Below are 15,303 nucleotides of genomic sequence, written 5' to 3'. Positions count from 1 at the left end.
TCCAATGAACATACCCCTCTAAATTAGCTATGCATATGGTAAGAAATAGAGAGATGTGTTAAAATGTGCAACTTCTACCATGCAAAAGAGTATGTAGCAGAGTATTTTCCTTAGCTTAATAAGCTTCGCTTTCAGTATGAATCAAAGATGGGCACTTCTAGATCAGGTGCAGTGAATCGAAGAGGAAAATGCATTTCCAATGGTTAAGACAGTTTAATTTGAAATATTTATGTCTTGTATAAATGTGAGACAAAAGCAAACACATTCATTTAAAATCATTACTTTTTCAGTGTAGTTTTTCATGTTTTTAAATATTTTAACATTTCTAAGGAATATAAATTCATCTTTTGAAATATTGAATCTGCCCCTATTTCTTGCCATGATTTTTTTATATATACAACAAAAACAAATATGGAACAAAAAGATGAAACAAAACATTGCTTTGCCACTCTTATGCCTTGTCTGGATTATGATTTTGTTTTATCTTTTTTTCACTCATGATGAAAGTGGGAAGAAAACCAAATATGTAAATTGCACTGCCTGGGCTTAGCATATCTAGTCCCGTTATAATGTAGCAGAAAATCTAGTGTAGTCTTCAAACTTTGGAAATTGGGTTTAGGAAGATAACTCTGCTAATAAAACATCAGGCCTAAAGTTCCTAAATAGATGTATTCAGTAGCAAAAGAAAATTTCAGGTCAAAAAGCATTTGCCATAACCATGAAGGCTTATAACCTTGGTGTTATGTTTAGCAAAATGTGTTTAGATAAAATACAGCACAAGAAATTAACTTCTTACTCTGTTATATTGAATCCAAATGTTTTTATGTAGACTACATTGTAAAAGATCTAGATTCTAGAAGGTGATGTAGAAGGTTGCAAGATGCTAATTTCTGCCATCTTGTCACTGCTTAAAGGAAAAACAAAATGTTTCCTTATTTTTCTTTCAGCCAGAAAGGAGACAATTGGATGTGATAAACCAAACCGTGTCCATATAAAAGTTAGCAATATATAATTCAGCAATTCCTCTTATCTTTAAAATGGCTCCATATGTTTTTCTCACATTTGAATTTGCAAGAAAATTCAGACTTTCTATAGATATACAGCTGGTTATCTAGAAGAGTATCTGTTTCCATACAAGTTCCTAGGAAACCATTCTAAGTTCATAGTTATTGCTAAGAGAAAACCAGAAAAAGCAAGGAATTATAGCCAGTTTGTTGAAAATAAATGTAAGAGTGCTCATTTTCATCAGGTTTGGTAAGATCTATCATTCTTATGGCTTATGAAGAAAGGAGACAGTTCAAATTTTATCTGATTGTAACTAAAATTCTCTGTTGCGTACTTACATGCTTGATTACATGGGCTCACTTTGAAAAAAATGATCTTGAATACAAATGCTAAGAAAATTATTAACTTTAAGTACACTCTAGTAAATATGGCCAGTTTTCTGGCAATATAATTTTAAAAAGCTCAAAGTATGTATATTTAAATATCCATACATAAAAAGGCTAAGGACAGAGTATTATGTAGATACTGTGGTTCTCTAGAACCTAGGCTCATATAAAATGCTTAATAATCAAGTATGATTAAAATTGAAAACTAACATGTTTTCTATTCCTGCCATATAATTGCAGTTTTCATTGTTAAAAAATTAATAGCAAGAAACAATTTAGAGCTTGAAATTCAACAATTTACACTATTGCACTATATTAATCTAAACAAATTAACTAGAATTTAAAATGCATTGAATATTTTTCTAGCACAGTATCTAATTGTTTCAATTGCATCAACCATCAATTCAGAGTTACAAATATACTCACTTCTGTTCATTTAGTTATTTAAAATAATATAAAACTCTTGATGACAAGATGCATTTTAAAAACGGTGACTACCAATGTGTATAAGGTATGGGAGGTTTAAATACAGATACTATATCTTTATCTGCACCGGTGCCATAGCCTTTCCTTCCTACTGAGGAATGTATGTATTTTCACAAAAAACTAAGATGGTTTTTAGAAACAGTTCTTATATTTCCAAAAAGTGAGAACCAAGTCTTAGATATAACTTTATATTAGTTTCTTAAATTATATCATAATGATATTCGAATATCTTATCCATTTGAAAATATTTTACTAGTTAATGCCTTTACTAGTTAATAAGGCCAACAACCCAAGGTGGTGGAACATATCCAACACATCTTCCTTTACCTATTTTTCCCACAACGACCATCCTATGTGGTGAATTGGGCTGAGAGAGTGACTCACCTAAAGCGCCTAGCTGGCTTTAATGGCTAAAGTGGGACATGAACTCAATGTCTCCTACTTTCTATCCTGTGCCTTAACCAATAGATCAAAACATTTAGAGGTTGATGAACAATCTGAAACTTCATGAAGGCTCAATGAGCTGAAGAGTTTGGGGACCTAGCCTGCATCATTCCAACTTTGGCAGCACTACGAGTGTAGTGTACACACTCATGCACACTTCAAAGTGCAACAGGGAGATTCCTAAGCATCCAGTAAGAGTCATATAAGCTGATGTTGGCAAGCCATTGTTATGTCATCATAATGTTGGGATGGTGAACCAGAGGATGGGAGCAGGGTCTCTGCCAAGGGCTGGCTTGCCTCAAGCAAATTCTGTGGTTGCTTCTGGGAATTCAACACTTTGGTGTCTTAGTTGGCACCATCCATGGTATTTGCATTGTGGCAGTCTAATTCATTGTGTGATGTGTGTGATGAGTGAATAATGATAATTCTGCATGGGATCTACTAAGCAGGGCTTGTAATCTTTGAGGAACAAGTTAGTAAGTTTCCACATAGGTCTTCTTGTGGTATGATATGGAAATGCTTTTAAAGGTAGGTGTGTGAATTTCCAAAGGCATATGGACTTAAGTTAACCTGCATCTGTGATTCTGCAGGAGCTCTTCCCCTGGCCCCATGATTTGTGAACCCTGTGGGGGATAATATAGAGAATATTTCTGCTGACTGCTGGCTGCCGGCTGGCTACTGGCTCAAGGTTGACTCACCTTCCAAGGTTGGTAAAATGAGGACTCAGATTGTTGGGGGTAATATGCTGACTGTAAAACTCTAAGAGGGTGGTAAAGCACTGTGAAGTTGTCTAAGCACTAGTGTTTTTGCTTCCGGTATTTCCTCTAATTAGCGCGGACTGGCACCTATCAGCAGGGCTCTAATTGTCCCATAAGAGCCAGAACAAGTATTATTTGGACTGTGATATTCAGCCACTCCATTGCCATGGAAGAGTTTAGTGTCAAAGTTTGAAGACTCATCTGTAGCAATTTTAACCAGTAAAATGTAGGTAAGGTGTTCCAGGTAGTGTATAATATCATGTTAATTGCTAGGCAGGAAACCAAAAGTACTGATATGGCCAGTTTTAGTTGGGACCGTCTTACACAACTTCATTTAGTGAGAGTGGCTAACTCCCACCAAAAAACTTAACCTTTTTTAAGGCTAGGTGTGGGGCAGAAGCAAAGTTGGTGGCATCTGACAAAGTTTTGAATGATTATGGAAGGTAGATGCGACAGCTCTGGATTTTTTTCAGCAATTCCAGATTACAGTTGACAATTACTCAAATAACAAGGTCACAGTTTGCGTTGTAAGAAGGCATTACTTTGCCAAAAATTTCATTTAATTTTTCCACAGTATTCTGATTTTAAGCTTATTTTTATTTCCCTTGAGATTAGCAGGTGAACTGTCAAGTACTGGAGACACACAGTGAGAAATTGTAAGAAAATTCAGGTTCTAATTTAACTCTTCCCTGACAGATAGTTAATATAGTTGTTTTTCCAATTCTGTTTGAAGGTCCTATTCAAGTGATTCAAGGCCTGAAAATTTATTAAAAGTGGAAGGGAAAATTGTTTTACTTACAGATTCCTTTCATATAAAATATTTTATCTTTGATTGTTTAGCAGACTTTGAGGAACAAAGGGAGTTTGCACTGATACCATGATGCTCTTTTTCCCATGTTATTCAAATTCGTTCAGAATCTTTTCCCTGTGCCTTCTACTTCCAGTCATCTTGCCTGGTTATAAAATTTTAAAAAGATCTAATAAGTCTAATTGAAGTCTATTATAACAAAGTGTACTAAGAATTAACCAAAAAGAAACAAGGAAAGGAAAGGAAGAAGAAACAAAGAAACAGAAATAGGTAAAATATGCTGTAACGTGAGATTGAAAGAGCAGGAGGTCAAACCATGTGTGGCTGGGCTAATGCCTTGGCTCCTCCCTATTCATATATGTATTGAAATATGATATGATATGTGATGACATGGCATCACATGATTATAATTATAGTCTTCAACATACAATCATAATTGAGCCCAAAATTTCTTGCCACATTTAAGTAAATCACTGCAGTTGTTAAATTAGTAACATGGTTGGTTAAGTGACTCTGGCTTCCACATTGACTTTGCTTGACAAAAAATAGCAAAAGGTGCTCAAGTGACCCTGGGACACTGCAACTGTCATAAATACGAGTCAGTTGCCAAGGATCTGAAATTTGGTCATGTGACCATAGGAAAGCTACAACAGCCATGACCATAGAAAAACTGCATATAAGTTGTTTTTTTCAGTTCTGTTGTAACTTTGATCACTGAACTATTGTAACTAAGGTGTGTGTGTGTGTGTGTGTGTGATTATTGCATGTCCTCAATTGCTGTCCACTGACTACTTCCTGATGCTGCTGGCCACAAAACCAAAACTGAACTCCTTGGTCATTTCTGCCACTTTTCTAATTTCCTTCCAGCAGTACCATACAGGTTGAAACAGCTTGCTTGCTGCTTTAACCTCTTCTTTTGCATCTATGCACCCTTAGGTAAGCTGACACATATCTAGCATATATTGCTCTTTTGAACATCACCCCATTCCCCATATTAGATTAGCCTCAACCTTACAGGCCTTTTGTAAAGCTTTGTAGACTTGGCTTTGCTACAGGGTTGGTGATCTGGGTGTATATTATGCAGCCTGTATGTTTTTTTTATTCAGGTAGTTCTTATGACAATTTCTGTTCTTAAAGGAAACATTTGTTAAGCAAGTTTTTCCCCATTTTACGATTTTGCTTGCCACAGTTGTTAAGTGAATCACTGCACTTGATTAAGTTAGTAACCTGGTTAAGTGAATCTGGCTTTCGCTTCCCCATTGACTGCTTTTCAGAAGGTTGCAAAAAGTGATCACATGACCCTTGGACACAGCAAGTCAAGTATGAACCAACAATTGCCAAGCATTGGAAGCATTGGAAGTATCACGGGGATACTTCAAAGATTGTAATTGTGAAAACTGATCATAAGTCACTTTTTTTCAGTGCCACTGTAATTTTCAACGGTCACTAAATGAACTGTTGTGAGTCAAGGACTACTTCTACCTTGGCTGTAAATTATGTTATATAGTTTTTGATGTGGCTTGATGTGTTTTTATCCTGTATTTTTTTTTTAAATTCCCGTAAGTCACCCAGTCATGTATTTGTGTTGACTGGCTGCATAAATTAGAATTATATAAATAAAGTTGGTAGTCAAGCAACTGGACATTCACTTCTGACCACCCACTTACAAAACCCAAACCGAAGTAGGGAGCATGAAAGGTGATTGTGTTCTTGCTAGAAAGTGTGATGGTAACGAAAACAAAGCAAGGGAGTACCACAAATCACTTTCCTTAACCCACATACCTTCAGTAAGGACAGCATCAATAATTTGCTCTATTTCTGTGTCAGAATAGCGCTAAGTAATTAAGTCAGCATCATGCTGCCATACTTTTCTATCATCTCAAGGACTGGTTGTCAGGTTCCAATTAATGCATCCATCGTAAAGAAGAACTCCAAGGCTAGTTGGTTCCTCAAAGAACAGGTTTATTCAGATACATCATCTTGGCACAAACTGGTGGAAAGCCAGTACTGAAAGTTTCCATAAACCTTAAAAGTTACCTATAAACAATAAATCACATCATCCAACCAGGAGACGCTGGCCAACCAGTCATTGGAATGTCTCTGACTCATAAGATAGCTATGTTGTTCTGGCTAAAAAACCCACACCTATCTCTACTCTCCCCCTTCAGCTCTAAACTCTGTCAACCTGAAGCCATGTGAGAAGAAACCTTGATAGAACCAGAAGCCCCAAGAAACAGGGACCGGTCACAGCCAGGTCAGCTTCAGGCTTGACACTGGTAGGAGTCCATTTTATAATCCAGCCATCTGGATGAGTTCTAAAATCAAGCATTAGATCCTTACTTCCACTGCAAGTTATGTAAAACATAAAAACAAACAAACAACCGTGTTTCCCTGAAAATAAGATTCAACCAGAAAATAAGCCCTAGCATGATTTTTTTGAGAATGCAGGGGCGATGATGTCCAGCAGCAGCAGCAGTCCATCGGCCCCTTGGCTGGCATGCTCTGGGGCTGCACAGCTCACGCAGCGCAGGTGAGTCTGAGCACTACCCCCGGGCCAGCCCTCAAAGCACCAGTCAGAGGCAGAGGTGTGGAGGGAGGCATGCAATCTGGCCCACCAATGTGCCGCGCGCCAAAGAAAAGACTGTGCGGCACAGTGGGTGGGAGGCTTATCTCATGTGTGCAGCAGAGCTGGAGGATGACGTTGGACAGCGGGGGCCAAGCATGCAGGACCCATGGCATGGTGACTCCCCCGTCTCATTGCCTGCCTTCCCTGATCGTTCAGTGGTAGCGCTGCACAACCTCAACAACATTGCCAACAGAGGTGCAGAGAAGAAGGGGGGCAGGAGAAGGAGGAGAGTAAGAAGAAGAAAGATGACAAGGAAAAGGGGGAGAAAAGCAAGGCCAAGAAAGAAGGAAAAATAGTAACCAGTTTTCTATTTGTAAATTAAAAGGATTAAATTGCTCCAGGCTGCTCTGTCTGAAGGTTCCTCCCTGTCAGTGGCCAGTTGAGTTCACAGCCGCCTGAAATGTATTTGCAGCGACTGCTGGACATGGACTGGGTGGCCCCCTGTGTCTCTGCCTGTTGGTGCCGCTGCCGCCGCCAGGGAAAGCATGTGGCAGAGCAAGGGTGGCACACACCATGGTCCCTGCGCCCTCAGTCCCTGCCATCCAACATCGTCCTTCAACATTGTCCTCCAGCCACACATACAGGACAAGCCACCTACGGCTGACCGCCCACTCTGTCCCACTGTCTCTCTTTGCTTGTCACGTGGTGCACCCAGCAGGCCAGATCGCGTGCCTCCCACCCTGCACCTCTGCCTCCACTTGCTGCTTTGAGAGCCAGCACGGCAGTAGCAGCACTTGGACTCACCTGTGCTGCACAAGCTGTGCAGCCTGAGAAGACTGGCCAAAGGGCCTACAGGCTGTGGCTGCTGCCAGATACTGTCGGCCATTGCGTGCTTGTGCACACTCTTTGGTGCCCCGCCGGGATGATCACCCTGATACCATGTTTCACCGAAAACAAGCTCTAATGCATTTTTGGAGCTACATACATACATACATACATACATACATACATACATACATACATACATACATACAACACTAGGTCTTATTTTCGGGGAAACATAGTATGAATACAAGTTGATCTGCACACATGGAATATGGCTCAGGATTAACAGAATAACTGAGTTGGAAGGGACGGAGATTTTCTGGTTCAACCCCTTGTTCAAGCAGGAATCCCTGTAACATTTCAGACAAAACATTTCAGGTTTTATAGACAAGAACCATATTTTCTCTGGAACCAAGATGACAATATAACATTCTGTTAAAAAGTGCAATTACAAATGTGCACACTCACCCACAATATATAATCCACCTCCATCCATGTATAATTTTGGTATTTTTATTACCATTTCACTTAAACCTAATTGTACACACTCACACTCTTACCAATTTGTAATTCCACTACCATTTTTTCTCCTGAAATCACTTAAAATATGTCATAATCAATAATAATAAAATACTGGCAATATTAAAATTTAAGGTGCACCTGCAAGAACAGGAGGGGCTTACCTTAATAAATTGCACTATTTTAGCTTTTGAAAATATTCAGTGGAAAATAATTTCATGGTTGAAAATCAGCCACAGGCAATGCACCCCCACTTTTAACATAGAGGGTGGTTTCAGGGCAGAAAAGGTGTTGTCAAAATCCCCAAATAGCTTAATCCAGGAGTGCTACATAAGCCTGCTATACATGCTGTGACAAGTTTTATATAGAATAGAATAGAATAGAATAGAATAGAATAGAATAGAATAGAATAGAATAGAATAGAATAGAATAGAATTCTTTATTGACCAAGTGTGATTGGACACACATAGAATTTGTCTTGGTGCAAGTGCTCTCAGTGTACATAAAATATATTTTAAAAAATATCAAAATTTATTTTCTTTATATTGTTTTCATTTTCCCTTAAAAAGTTAACAGAATCCACAATGGTCTGAGAATGAAGGTCTTCACTAGATAATTGACAGTCAAGCTGAAACTAATCAAGTAAAAAAACAAAATCTTTTACTCAAACTTCCTTAACCCCCAATAAGTTACTCAGTTAATCCACATATGAAAGGAGACGGTGTAAAAAAAACACAAAGTTAATTACAGTAGGTCTCCCAGCAGAATTGCACCGTCATAAGAATAAACATCATAGACATACCTACAACACACACACACACACCTCAAGTGTCACCCTAGAATCACCACATAGACACTTCCACATCAGGACAAGCTGCCCTAAAGGTCTGTGGCTGTATCCCAATCTCTCCGCTGCTTTATTCCTATTTGCTTTTAAGAATAAATATTTCTTCTTTCCTCACACCTGTCCGGATCTCATTTTTATTTATTCTTGCACATTCCTAGCTCGAGTTGGAACCCCAAATTATTCTTCTGACAACGTTCAGACGCAGCAAGTCCGAAACATCATCCTTGCAGCAGAGCTCTGCTTTTAAAGTCTTGGAGACGCCGTATACTTCGCTCTGAGAGGTTCACGCAGCCTCCCAGCTCGACAGTCCCTTGGCTCCCCCCACGCCCCAGGCGAAAGCGGCCAAGTGCCCACGCTACTCCAGCCCGGCGTGAGGTGCGGTAGCAGAGACCGCAAAGGCGCGTTCTCCGCCGCAAAAAGAGAGAAGGCGCGCGGAAACTCGTCTTCGCTCTTTCCCGTCCTCCTCCCGCCTGAGGGCCAGCACTGCAGAGATAGCGCTCTTCCGCACCGGGGAAAGGCAGGCAGGCGGGCGGCTGCCGCTCAGCTGGAGAGCAGCCGCCGCCACCAGAGGGGTTGCATCTTCCGTGCCGCGACGACGGAGGATTTTTCCTCCTCTGGAGGAGTTTTGTCCTCGCCTCAGAACAGCGATTGACGCCCTTTCCCTGCAATGGAGCCGGCTGGAACACCTCTCACGGGGCCGGCAGCCGCAGGAAACTCGGCATTCTTTTTGGCGGGGAACGAGCAGCAGTATTTCTCCGAGCTCTTTTCGCTTTGTGGCGGCGGCGGCGGCGGCGGCCAGCCTACTCCCGAGACGGGGCCGGAATTGGGCCTCCCCGCTGTGGGGGGCAGTAAAGTGGCAGAATTGTTCATAGCGTCACAGCTCCCCGCGGAGATGCTCCATCAGGTACCTAAGAGACCCAGAGCCGTACGCAAGAGCGTAGGATTTTGATGTCAGGAAGAGATGAGAGCGTTCTGCCCATGTACAGAGTGCCTTTATCTCAGGAGAGACCACCAAGAACAGCTTTGGGGTGAGAATTTCGGGGTAGAGGATGTGACCTCGCCCAGACGGGCAATCTGACATTTGCTAGGTAAAAGCTGGGAAAACTGCTGGCTTGCATCCTTTTTTCCTCTTAATTGGAGTTATACCAGCAGATGTTAGTTATACTAAAACATGCTAACATGGTTAATTGGGCTGTTCCTTACCGAATTAAAGCCAGTGGTATAACACGCTGAATCAGAAAATAGCCTGGCACATCTTAGCCAAGCATATTGTATGAACTCAGCTGGTATACTTTCTTTATTCTTTTGGAATTATGAGAATTAATGTGCTTGAGTCAGTTAAGTAAAACGTGGTTTATAACAACGTTAAAACATTTTGGCGAGGATTTTTCATTGATTTCTCCCTCTCCCCCTTGCTTCTCACTCGAATATACCTTTTCAATGCAAATATGTTGCTGTAGCAAATACACAGTTTTGTTCAGCTCAAAAAAAAGTTTTTTATCGCCCCATCTTATTTGAAAGTACTGAGATTTACCATGGATTAAAAAAAAAAGACTTGAATCCTTAAACTGGTATGTAGGCTTGGGCTTTCTATCTGATGATAATTAGAAGAGGATCTTTTCAATCTGACTTCTACTGTAGAAATACACTGGATTGCTAACCTTTGCAAAAGTATATTGATTGAACTATTGAAAGAGTTTATCTAGAAAAAACTAATATCTCACATATTTCCCCAGATGAACACATGTTCCAAATAATGCACATAAAAGAACAATGGTTAAAATGATTTCATATAAATCACATTAACAATAGGATTTAAATATAAAAGCTATTAAAACCCTATGAAAGAGATACCCATGAAAGATAATATAAAAACTGGTTGTTGGTTCCCTTTTACCCATTTTAATTTGGCACAAATTTTAGATTTGTTTTTGAAATAAATTGCAAATATATTGTCAATCTACTGTGAATCCCAAGTTAATTAGTTTTGTTAGATGAAGTTCATACTATTTGAGTAACTATTAGCAAGTTTTAGATTTTTGAATGCTGCTTAAATCTTATTTCTAATGTTATTGTTGGAAGAAATGTCCATCTGGGTTCAGTTCCAAGTGGGAAGAAAGACACTGGAAACATGGAGACTAGTTGGAAGGATGGTTTAATGGTGAACAGGACCACATGGTTTGAGGTCCTGGGTAGCTGACTACATGGAGTGGAGAGTGAAATATATTTATACTTTTTCTTGGGCTTTGAACTTGCTTCCTGTTCCTGTGAAAGAAATGTATTGGTTGTAAGGCTCCCCTGGGGCCATGCAGGGGTAACTTTGTAGTTTGTCTTGAGTCCCAAGCTTGGCTGAATCTTTCATCCAACTTCCTTTGTTTCTTTTTAGCCCACCAAGGGAGAAAAACAAAAAGTGAAAAAAATTGGTTGCAGCTGTAGAGATACATTATTATTGTATGCCATGTGCCTTCTCCATTACCAGGTGCTGATTATGCTGTCTTTCTGTCAGCGGTATTTTTTTTTTTTAATCTCCATTTTCATTTGGAATGAAATCCTTAGCCTTTGTGTCAAAATCTGACTCATATTTTTTTCAAATAACACTTTATTATATTTATTACATTTATATGCTACCTATTTGAATAGGTAGCTTACAGCAATACATTATAAACATCTACGAGATCCAACATATTAAAATTTGAAATTGTTTAAATATTTCCTGGTATTTTCCATCAAATTCACTTCCCCCAAGCTTTATGGGACAGGAAGATCTTTGTCTACTTTCTAAAGGACAAAAGCTTAGAGGGGCAGCCTTAAATAAGAGGGTAAAATTCTTCCGAAGTGGGAGAGTGGCTTGTTCTGGATTCCCACCCCAAAGATATATCTCATGGCAAGATTTTCAAAAGGGATTGCTCCTTGTCTTTTTATGGCCAAAAGTGACTAGCCCAAAGCTACCCACATAGCAACATGCTTAAGGCAGGACTACAATTCATGGTCTGCCATTAACCACCACACCAAACTAGCTCTTTCTTAAATTCATTACAAAATATTGTCATATACATATAGCCATACTAATAATTATGCATGTCCTTCTTCCCAATGAAAATATTAAACAACGTAAAGATGAAAGAGCAACAATTGTTAAAAATGCAGATAATTTTGTAATTATAGTTTTGAGCTGGAATTATTCATAATCAAGCGCATTTAAAATCAAGTACATTTAAAAATTAGTTCACAAATTCTAAAGTTCTTTTCATGTGCCTACCCTGCCTGCAGTAATTGGATTGTTCTTTCAAATTGTGTAAGCTGAATCACTATGGTATGTTTTCTATCCTCAAATTTTGTTAATGTATTAGAAAAATCTTGGTAGGTGAATAAGACTGGATTCCTAGATTTATGAATGAAGTGTCTGAACCAGGATATATACATACAATGATAAGCACCTCTTTCTTATAAAGCTAGTAGCATGGTGGTAACTTAATTCATTATAACAACCTTTTTATTTCTTATAATACCATTTTGGATTAATTCTTTATTATCCTTTATAGTAAACGAAACAAATAGAAGAAAATGTCGGCTTTGTAGGTTATATAGAAGTTACATAAGCAACCAGTATCAAAACAATGCAGAGAGAAATTGTTAAAACTCTATAACTTGGGAAGCAGGTAAAACTAGTTAAGCCTCAAAGGCATTAATAACTGTTCTCTTTCCCAAGAACAGTCTCCCATTAACTCCCTGCCAGTTTATCATTGCAAGCAGTACTAATCTCTTGAGCACCTGTGTTTTGGGTTTTGGTATGCTTTCATAATACAGAATCTTATCTGTGTCACATACTATGAAGCAATGAACTTCAGTGCACTTTGATCACTATGTGCAAAAGATAGTTATAGAGGACTTGATTTGCAAGCCTGGAAATACCCTTTTCTATTATTTGAGACCTTGTTCTTTGTTCAAAGTGTAGAGAATCTGTCTCTAAACATAGTGCTTAATGCTGTCCGAGTGTTAACTGGCATCACCTTGAACAATGCTTTCATTTCTTTACAAGTGTATTTACAGATGATATTTTCTGCTCTAAGGTCTTAATAAAAACCAGACTTCGATGTTAGCAAAATTTCATATACCAAGTTGTTGTTTAAGCAAGATATGACATGAGAATGAATTAACATAAAAATAAATGTTGATACCAGCAATTCTGAACAGTTTTTTCCCTGTTTTACTTCATAATACTTGTTAAACATTGGAATTTATTACTGTTCCAACCTAGCAGTTAAGACCTCAAAAGGTTAGACAAAGGTTAATCTGTCAAATTCTACAAAATGTTGGTAATCCTTATAGAACTGAATCAGAAAATAATGTACTAAATGCTTTTAAATTCACCATGACTCTGAATTGGCAAAACACTCAGCAAAAATTCCATTTTTTACATGTACTTTAGATACTTGCTTAACAAGGATTTATAGCCTTATAGTCTTTCCAATCTTGTTACAAATTTCCTATGTCTTATTGAAACAGATTCAAAATTTATACAAAACAAGAGTTCAATACAAGTGAAAAATAGATCTTTGTTCACATTTTAGTTTTGATATTTTGCTATTCTTTTTCAGGGCTAAGGATAATAGAGATAATTAGACATGCTCTTCTAAAATGTATTATGGATGTGATATGACAGTAATTAGTGTAACACAAATATTGGCAATAAAATATATACATGATATACAAATGATATATTTTTGGAATGAATGAGAGAAATCAAAGCTACATCGGTTAATGTGCAAAACTAAACAAAAATACCATTTTATATTAAAAGAATGTGTTCTGTGATAATTGATTTTAATGTTGTAAGAGTCCAGAGTTGTTGGATATGAAAGGAGTGAAAAATTGCCTAAATAAATTAATAAATCAATAAATAAATGGAAAAAGTCCCACATATTTTGGAAATTTATCAGGGAAATTTATCTAGGAAAACATTGATAGAATGACTCAAAATATTCTTCATTTAAATTCACCTGTTCATATTCAATAATTTATCTTCTGGTATGTTTATCAGCCAGTAAAAGCAGCACATGTTGCTTTACAAATAAACATATTACTGTAAAATGCTCAGTATAGCTTTAAACAGTATAATCTTCAATTATCCAGACCAACCAAAAATAATATAATTGTACATTGTATTTTTGAATTTCATACATTTTGTTCAACAACAAAATAATTTATACACAAATTATAAAGAAGAATAATGGTAGAACATTTTCAGTGGCTAAAATTCAAATAAGTATAATTAGAGCAAAAGCAAACCAAAATGTTGATTATTGATAATTTTGCAATGACAAATTTCAGAGGCTGTGTTTCTAAGAAAAGTCCACTTAAAGATAAAATAATATTCCAGATAAACTCCAGTATAATTTGGTCTGACATTGAATCTTTCTCGGGAAGCTGATTTATAAATTGAGCAAAGCTTTAGATTCTAGAGTCTAGAACAAGTTTATTACCTGAATTAACTTGATAATGCCAGGATTATATTCTTTAAAAGTTACTGAAATGCTGATACCAATATATTAATTTCAGTCAACAGATGGTGACTGGCTATTGCAGTAATTTCTTTAAAATGTATGTGACTTGATTTAACAGAGACTGCAAACAAGCAGTGCAGCTGCTATTATCATATTGTGACCAAGAAAGATATGCTTAGATAAGCACACACATTCAATTTTGATCTAAGGAATTTTTTATAGCATTGTGAAAAAAATTTGAATTATTCTGTTAAGAATTGATGTATGTTTCATTGCTTATCAAAGCATCAACTTGATATAATGGGCATCATGTTAAAATTTAAACTTTACCTGAGGTAACCTCCGAAACTGCTATTTAATGTTTAATTTTCAGTTTTGTTGGTTAATTTATACATCCATCAGTATGACTTCAACCATATATAAAGACCCTGTCCAAGTTAATTTGTTAGCTCTTCAAGTCCTTCAACAGTGTAGCTGTGGCCATTGTAATTGATCAATTCCACTATGCTGTTGGTCCTCCTTTCCTGGTTTTGCTGACATTGTTCTGACATTCAATTTGCTATTTCTTGGTTTATTGCAATCTCTTTTTACATTTATCCTTAATAAGTTCGTTTATTTCATTCCATGGTCTCTCTGATTTCCTAACAAATTCAGGACTTCAAAGCAATTCCTGATATCCTCGAAAATGGTGCGTAGATTATATAATCTAAATCAGGGCTGTTGAACTCGCAGCTCACGGGCCAGATGCATCATGAGCTGGCCACATCCATGCCTTGTTTAGTGAAGGGGAGAAAAAGTTGTGATACATCACGTGAGGATGCTGTGACAATGTGAGTTTGACACCCCTGATCTAAATGAATTAACTCCATTCTTCCACTTTACCTTGAATTATTTATTTATTTTATTTATTTGTTTGATTTGTCAATTGCTTACAATAGGTATAAGAATAAACATGAGTATAAATATAGGAAATAGGTACGAATAAATGGGGACAATAGGACAGAGATGGTAGGCATGATTGTGCACTTATGCACGCCCCTTACAGACCTCTTAGGAATGGGGTAAGGTCAATAGTGGATAGTTTAAGGGTAAAGGAGTGGGGGTTTGAGGATGTAACAGAGTCAGGTAGTGCATTCCAGGCATTGACCACTCTGT

General features: G+C 37.7%; 1 protein-coding gene across 3 annotated transcripts in view; it reads left to right on the top strand.

Annotated features, from left to right (window-relative positions):
• Positions 1–7,499: 7,499 nt before the first annotated feature.
• REPS2 (RALBP1 associated Eps domain containing 2) overlaps positions 7,500–15,303 on the top strand; it is a 136,042-nt gene continuing 128,238 nt past the window's right edge. For all 3 annotated transcript variants that reach the window (XM_087966984.1, XM_087966985.1, XM_087966986.1), the window contains exon 1: positions 7,500–9,548. In XM_087966984.1, coding sequence (XP_087823110.1) covers positions 9,312–9,548 — 237 coding nt within the window. In that variant the 5' untranslated portion in view covers positions 7,500–9,311. The remainder of the gene's footprint in view (positions 9,549–15,303) is intronic.

This window comes from Notechis scutatus, chromosome 5 (assembly GCF_049901735.1).
Source record: "Notechis scutatus isolate UNSWTSFEM ecotype Mainland chromosome 5, rNotScu1.2, whole genome shotgun sequence".
Classification (NCBI taxonomy): Eukaryota; Metazoa; Chordata; class Lepidosauria; order Squamata; family Elapidae; genus Notechis; species Notechis scutatus.
The sequence above is the reverse complement of the archived record's forward strand: the minus strand, read 5'-3'. Positions and strand labels throughout refer to the sequence as shown.